At 52.9% G+C, this 8314-nt stretch overlaps 1 protein-coding gene across 1 annotated transcript in view; it reads left to right on the forward strand.

Moving 5' to 3' along the window:
• The first annotated feature begins 233 nt into the window (after positions 1-233).
• Positions 234-8314, forward strand: part of si:ch211-186j3.6 (neural-cadherin) — a 190521-nt gene continuing 182440 nt past the window's right edge. Inside the window, 1 exon segment of the mRNA XM_029144225.3 lies at positions 234-1878. Coding sequence (XP_029000058.1) covers positions 816-1878 — 1063 coding nt within the window. The 5' untranslated portion in view covers positions 234-815.

Below are 8314 nucleotides of genomic sequence, written 5' to 3' on the forward strand. Positions count from 1 at the left end.
AAGAGTTATGCATCTGGACGAGTGAGGATGGACATTGATCACGGGGATGAAGGGAGGTTAGGTTGTTTCCCACAGGATCTGCCTGACACACGCACACACACACACACACACACACACACACACACGCACACGCGGTTTCGGGCTGCTATCTGTGGCGGTGTGGGTGTTTGTGCGCGCGCGCGCGCGCACGCACGCACATGCCGCTTTGACTCGCCGCCGCTTTGCCGAGAAGTTCATTTCCGATGGGAGAATTCGCTCTCGCCGCAGCGGTCCGTTACAGATGCACCGCGCTGGGTGTTTCGCCAATGCATGCGTAAAACCGTCTGTCCTGCGAGATATCCCCGCGATGACCCGCGTCTCACCGGCGCATCCGACGTGCGAGGGAAATTGATTTTGATCCATTTCAAAGGGGGAGGCGGCGCGCGGCTGCTCCCACTTCGCAACAACTCGCGGATTAAGTGCGATCTCCGAGCGTGAGCACGGTCGGAAACGACGCACGCCAAAGAGAGCGAGCGATGGAACGGAGGTGAGCGCGCACTCGAGCTGTAAGAAGCATCCATTTCCTGGGACGCGCACAGACAGACGGCTGGTGAGACGGCAGACAGAGAGAGGAAGGAAGGAAGGGGAGCGGGAGGACGCACAGCAGAGACACGCAAAGTTCTCCCACGTCGACCTGAAGTACGGTACCAAGAAATGTCTGCAGCCCACGTTAGTGGAGTACTTGGACCACGGGGCGAGAGAGAATAAACGTTTCCACGGTACGAGTGCACCCATGGATCCCTGCGTTGCGGGAGCGCTGTAGTGCGTTGGAGCAGATGAGTTACCCAGTCATGATTTGGATCGCCTTCCTCCCCGCGTTGGTGTCGTGCGCACTCGGGAACAGGACCGCGGAGCAGGTGCCGTTCTTTCACGGACACGTATTCGAGAACTCGTCTCCGGGCTCGCGGGTCAACGGACTGAGCGTCCCGTTGAAGCGGCTCAATTCGCAGAGGTGCGGCACCGCGGGACCTGGATCCCCGGGAGCGCACTTCAAACTCCTCGGAGACGGGAATGAAAATTTCCGCGTCTTTGCGCACCACAAACGGGGACATATTCTGCTGAAGACTTCTGGGGTCCTGGACAGGGAGGCGCGCTCCGAGTACGCGCTGGCGCTGGGTATGTGTTGCGGGCAGTGTGCGGGGCGCTCCGGGGAAGGAGGCGAGAAGTCCGCCTCAGCTGCCGAGGTGGCGTCCATTAAGGTGGACGTCCTCGACACCAACGACCACCAGCCCACTTTCCCCGGTGCCAACGTTAAACTCAGCCTGGACGACGCCACCGCGCTGCGCACCGCCGTCTACACGGTCACGGCGCGGGACGACGACAGCGGCAAGAACGCGGAGCTCATCTATTTCGCTCTGCCCCGAAACGGGAGCTTCTACGCGGTGCCCAAGACCGGCGACATCCTCCTGGTGGACTCTATCCTGGGTCTGGATGAAACCATTGAGTTTAAAGTGTTCGCTCGGGACCGCGGCTGGCCGCCACGCACGAGTCACGGCGTGGCGGTGGAAATCAACCCGCGGCAGTGGCCAGTTGCGCGCGTTCCGCAACCCGAGTCGGGAACGCGGAAGACCAAAGCGACGAGGAGAAAGTCCCGCTCAGTTCTGGAATCGGAAAGCCCGGTGTTCATCAACGTGTCCGAGGACGCGGGCATCGGTTCCGTGGTGATGAACCTGAACCCGGTGAAGTTTCAGTCGGCGGCGTTCGAGCTGGTGGAGCCCGACGCGGACGGCTCGCCGGTCAGCGTGGGTCGGGACAGCGGGGATATAGTCATATCACGCAGGCTGGACCGAGAGACCGAGCCGCTGGTGGAGATCACCGTCAAAGTTCAGGACAAGAGAGGTAGGCGAGGGCGGAGCGCGCGGACGCGTGCGACTCGCGCGCGCGCGCGCCTGGATGTGTGTCAGCGTGTGAGTGGCAGAAACGGGGAGAGCGAGAGAGGGGGCGTGTTTTTGGTCTCGTGCGTTGACCGCAAAGTGCAGTGCAAACATCATTTCTACAAAGTCACACTGTTTCTCTAACATGTCCCATAATTGCATCGTGCTTTCTGCAACGTGGTCGAATATGTCAGATTGTGCGCACGCACAGAAAGGTGCGGGTGGGGAGTGATTCTACAAGCTGCTCAAATTAGCTCCATCAGATGCTGTAATGGGCAGCATTTTAGAAGGGTTCAGTGTTGGTGGCACTTGATGAACACGTTTGGGTTTAATGTTACAAATAGGCAGACGCCCTCGTTTGTGATCCATGGGACCAGATATGCTCAGCGCCGCAGAACGGGAGTAGAACCCCCACAGGAGCACATCGTTTATGGGTATTTTCCCCTCACGGGCACCTTTCAGCTGTAGAGGCAGAGGAAGGAATCCTGGAGGCTTTGAGGAAACTTATGGGGTTGGTCTCCCTGGAAACCGGGGCTGAGTGACAGCTCGAGCCACACTATAAGATGCTGTATTTCGGCCCTCGGACGCCCCTTCTTGTGGTGCTGCATCAGTATTCTCCGCCGTTCGTACATCCGCGCACTAACTAGGTCCAATCACAATTAGGCGCCGAAATCGCCGCCCGCCCCGGACATCTGCCCGCGAGCGGCCGCGCCGTGTTTGCGGCGGAGGTTAAACGGGGTGACGCTCATCAGCCCTGATGATGATTCATGTTTTCAGGCGAATTAACAGAGCGAGGGCGGAGCTGCTGTGTGTGCGTCCCCGGCAGCAGCAGATGCTGGGAAGTCGGGGGGACGAGGCCCGCGCCGCCAACGGGTTCATTATCACCTGTGATTAAGGTACAGAGATGAGGGGGGGGCACATGTGGAGGAACAAAACAGCTGGGTGAATATGATTCTATGCACACGTGTCTATGTGTCTGTCCATCGAGAGGCCAGTTAACAGCATATGACTGCAACAGTGACCCAATCGATGTGACCTATTGGTCCTGGTAATAGGAACCATCCCGATGCAGAAAAGGAGCTGATGGTGCTCCTGGCACGCCGCACTAATTTACACTCTAAGCAACTGCACCCAGAGACGCTGGGGGTGAGGTAAACCCATTAATATTGATGTGAAAACGCTATGTTTTCAGTATCAGATGTGGCACTTGATTACAGCCTCCTCGGGGAGTTCCTTTACATACGTACAGCACTTAAACGCAGACACGCCACAGCCCACGCGCTGCTTTTGAGTCGGTTCGGCCGTTTCGGACCCGGCGCCATCTTGAAACTTTTCCTTCTCGGTTCAGACGAAGCGCGTCGGGAGACGGGGGTTTTTCCGTGCTTTTGTCGTTTCTGACAGATATACATTCATTATTATAAATTCTGTGTTTTCTCCTAAATGAGCAGGAATCAAACACGGGCCACGGCTGCAATAATGAATAGCGTTGAACGTGTCGGTGGAGTTGGAGCAAAACAGCAGCCAAATAATGTGGGAGGCAGCAGCGTTTGAGGTGTTTACAATCATTTGAATTCATTGGTTCACGTGCGAGGGTGAAGGGGTCAAACGCGCTGGTTGTGGTGGTGGGTGCTCCAGCCCCTACTCAAATAGTTTATATGAAGTTTAGAAAGGAAGATCAGTTTAAGTGTTTTCTAAATGGATGGGTTTTATAGAAAAAAAGCCCAAGGAGCCCAAAAGCAGGAACCTTTTGTGTGTTAGGTGAAAGGGTGAGAGGGTGAGGGGCGGTTGAACCACACCTCCACGAAGGAGCCGTGGAGCTGAACGATGAGTGAGCGTTCATTTGTGGGCTCAGCGCTGGGTGACGGGGGACGAGTCCGGGGTGAGTCCCGGCTGAGCGCTGGGTGTGTGTGTGGAGGGGGGGGTGAGTCCGGGGTGAGTCCGGGGTGAGCGCTGGGTGTGTGTGTGGAGGGGGGGGTGAGTCCGGGGTGAGTCCGGGGTGAGCGCTGGGTGTGTGTGTGGAGGGGGGGGTGAGTCCGGGGTGAGTCCGGGGTGAGCGCTGGGTGTGTGTGTGGAGGGGGGGGTGAGTCCGGGGTGAGTCCCGGCTGAGCGCTGGGTGTGTGTGTGGAGGGGGGGGTGAGTCCGGGGTGAGTCCGGGGTGAGCGCTGGGTGTGTGTGTGGGGGGGGTCAGTGCGGGGTGAGTCCCAGCCGGGTGCTGGGTGGCAGGGGGTGAGCCCGGGGTGAGTCCCGGCTGAGCCCCGCGTTTGCAGCGCGAGGAGCGCGGCATCCGCCGGGTCGGTGGCGGCTCCGCTGAAGCCTTTTAATCCTTTTGGAGTGGAGAGTCTCGCTGGAGCCTCGACCTCCCTCCATCTGCTCGCATTATCCCCGTAATCCCATCTCATACTCTGTCTGTCGCTCGGTCTCGCTCGCCCTCTTTCTCTCTCGCCTCCCTCCTCGCGCTCTCTTACTTTTCTTGTTCTTATTTTCACTCTCACTCCGGGGATTTAGTTGGAGTGGAGGCACAGTTTAGCGCAGCACGCGAGAGAGGGCTTTTGACACGAGTCTTCGAGGGACTGCTGCGCGCGTGTGCGCGTGTGTGCGTGTGTGTGTGCGTGCGTGTGTGCGCGTGTGTGCGTGTGTGTGTGTGCGTGCGTGTGTGCGCGTGTGTGCGTGCGTGTGTGTGTGTGTGTGCGCGCGCGCGTGTGCGTGCGTGCGCGTGTGTGCGTGTGTGCGTGTGTGCGTGTGTGTGCGTGCGTGTGTGTGTGTGCGTGCGTGTGCGTGTGCGTGTGTGTGTGTGTGCGTGCGTGTGCGTGTGTGTGTGTGTGTGTGTGTGTGTGTGTGTGTGCGTGTGTGTGTGTATTCGAGGCCACAAGTGTTGCTGAGCGGTGCTGGAGTTGAACACGTGTGTGTGGCTGCACCACACTTGTTGGAGCTTTGTGCGCACGCTGTCCCTATGAAGCGGAGGTCACGGCCCGGTTTGGACGAGCAGAGACGAACGGGCTCCCGTCTGGTTTCTTTTGCACGCATTGTTTTAAATCCGAACAAAGAGCCTGTTCCATAACGTGTGCACATCCAGCGTCTGCATTTCAGAGCCTTCATTTTCACATCATTTAATAATGTGCCAACACCTGAAACAGCACTAAGTGAGTGTGCCATTAATTTTCCCCAAGGTCCCTTCTTTCTCCTTTAAAACAGCCAATATTACACTGTTCCTTGACTGCAGTGGTTCCCTTGGGCAAAATGATTAGTGAACTGATTCATTTGGTTAATTAGACAAATGATTAAATTGGTTAGTCACATCCCAGTCATTTCCCCCTCAAAGCCTTTGTCTTCTAAAGTGAGCAGCACAATTTGTTTTATCAAATGATAATTTCCTTTGTGAGTGTCGGCGTCTTACAGCGACTGCCTTCGCTCCCGTGCTGCAGTAATTACACCCAACGTATAAAGGCTCCCATTGTGTTGATTAAACAGTTGTGATAATGCATTGCGAGTTTGCATCCTCTGTCACGTTGGATCACGGCGTCCTCGTCACGCGTCAGCCTCAGAACCTGAATGGACACGTTTGACTCACAGACGCTGGTGTTTCACACTCGCGTGAGGAGATTTAATTGCACTGACTGATGAAGACGACGGCGGCTGAGACCAGGCCCGATGTGGTGGAGACGCTCAGAGGGAGCGCCTGGGGTCGCGTTTGGCCGTTTCCTGTTGACGGTGGAGCTGAAAGCGTGTGGAGATTCTCAGGCGTGTATTAAAACAAGCAGCGTTAGGATGTAAATTCCTCAGATTGCTGCAGTCGTAGTATCTGACATTTCAAAGCTTCAGGAAAAGATGAGTCACTTATTATTTACATTGTTTTTTGCAAGTGATCTGGAGTTTTTAAGCTGTTTTATTTTCAATTCCATCATAGATACATTATGTCATTTATTCTTTCTAGTCATTTGCAGAGACACCTAGTAAATTATTTATATATATTTTTGATAACTTGCTAATGTTATTGCAAGTTTGTGCTCATGTATCACTAATACAACACAATATCCAGGACTCATCTGATTCAGTGTTTAGTTAGTTTAGTTACACAAAGACAACAAAAACATTAGCAGGTGTTTTCAGCAGGTGCTGTGTTTGTTGGAGTCACTGTGAGTGTTATGTGGCATCCTGCATATGCATAAACGCACACATGCTGTACATTCAACTGACACAATACACCATTGTACTAAGTGTGAGCTCCGAGTTGTCAAGGTGCCACTTCCTCAGCGCCGCAGACGGCAGCGAGAGGACTCGTCTTTGGTTCATCAACACCAGAGTCAGCATTCGCTTGTGTGTGTGTGTGTGTGTGTGTGTGTGTGTGTGTGTGTGTGTGTGTGTGTGTGTGTGTGTGTGTGTGTGTGTGTGTGTGTGTGTGTGTGTGTGTCCTCCAGAGCTAAACACCACCTCACAGCAGACGTCCAAAGAGTGTTCATTCCTCTTAATTCTCCTCATTTCCACATAACGCGTTTTCACACTTTTTGTCTTTTGTATTAATAGTTTATTTAGAGGCAATGGTTTTCAAGTCTGCTCGCTACCACTGCAATTATTCGGCTTCCAGAGGCATTTCCAATTGCTCTTTTCATGTGCCTTAACAGAAAGTTGTATTTTCCGCGCCTCTGATGTTTTGGTGCAGAGCCCACAGACAAACACACTGCGTTTCTTTCTTAGCTCACGTTCGGATCGGTGCCTGCGAGTCGTTCGGCGACGCTTTGCCAACTGCAGTCTGTCAAAATCCCAATTCTCGGCCGTCACATGTTGCGGCGGTGCGGTTCCCCGGGTTGAACGGCTGTTGGAGCGTGTGATCTGCCGTGAGCTCGGGGCCCCTCCTTCGGTACCAGTCAGTGGATCATCGCTGAGGAGCAGCTGGAGTTTATTAGGTAAACGGGAGTTTCTGTCATTGCGTTTTTAAAAGCACCACGGCGCCTTCGCCCTTTTTTAAAGCATTGGGGATACAGCGACTCCCTCCCAAAGCCCAAAGGCACACTGTCAGGTTAACTGGGGACCGGTGTGAGTGTAGGAGTGAATGTGAATGACAGGCGCCCAATGAGGATGAATAAATGAAGCCTTTGTATAAAACATATGTGAGCTGATATAAATAAACACGCTTAATGTAGAGTATATTACTCTGAAGAACTGTGGGTTTGGTCCTTGTAGTGAACTAGATGAAATGCACGTGTGAATTACCAGCAATCAGATGCACTTAGTAATGTGTAACATGCCTAACTGTACAGACGCCTGCAGTATTAAGTCTCTGCTGTTACTGTCCTCTCTCTCTCTCTCTCTCTCTCTCTCTCTCTCTCTCTCTCTCTCTCTCTCTCTCTCTCTCTCTCTCTCTCTGGCTTTGCAGGAGATTCGTATGATGGAAGTGATTTTTTAAAATAGATTTTTCACTCCTTCCACCATCTGTCATTGCCAGAAACTCTGAAGGCTTTAGCATCATTTGTTCTGGGAGAACAGCGCTGTCTTCCTGTTTTGTGACACAGACCAGTTTGGCAGATTCTCCTCCAAGTCCAACGCGCTGCAGAGGCCAGGACAGGCTGCCAGCTTGGCCTGTTTGTTAAAGGCAGTTGTAGTAAAAGTAAAAAAAAAAAAGTTATAATGTGGTAATGATAATCTGCCATGTTCAGTAATACATGCAGTAATGAGGACCGTAAAATAGAAACCGATGTATCACCACTCAGTGAAATTTGATGGTAAGATTTTTAAGAGGGAAAAGATTATTGATGATTAGATGGACTGACATTAGCGCGGCACAATCCCATTAAAAGACCTGCAGTCGCATCATGCTGACAATTACTGTAGACAAGCATGTGCCCTGATTTGGCCCCGGCCTGAAATCCATCAGCCCCGAGCTGAAACTTTAAAAGCTTTTTATCACTTAATGTCAGATATGATCCGCCGGGCGCCTCCGTCGGCGTTTCAGTCCCTCACCTTCAGGAGTCGCCTCCCAGAAGCCTGGCTTTGATTTTCCTAAGATCAGCAGAGACAACGGAAACCTTTTGAACTCACCAATCACAGAAGGGCTGTTGTTTCAGCCTCTTTCCACGCTGGGAACAACAGAGCCCGTTTACTTCCTGTTTGTGCTGTAGTCTAAATACTGGAACGCTCGACCGAGAATGCCTGGAATCACCGTTTTACAGTGATGGCTTCAGGTGACGCCACTTCTGGGTCTGAGTCTGAGACGCGCGTCCTGACGAACACGGGGCGCAGCAGCGCTTTGACCTAAATGCCAACGTCAGCAGAAACAGACACAAACACAGCTGAAGCGCGTTCTTTATTTTTTTATTATATATGTTTTTAGGCATTTAATTGCTTCAATATACAAAAAAAAACATTCAAGTATCCAAAATCTTCTCAGTGGTTATAATTTTGTTCAG

This window comes from Betta splendens, chromosome 3 (genome assembly GCF_900634795.4).
Source record: "Betta splendens chromosome 3, fBetSpl5.4, whole genome shotgun sequence".
Classification (NCBI taxonomy): Eukaryota; Metazoa; Chordata; class Actinopteri; order Anabantiformes; family Osphronemidae; genus Betta; species Betta splendens.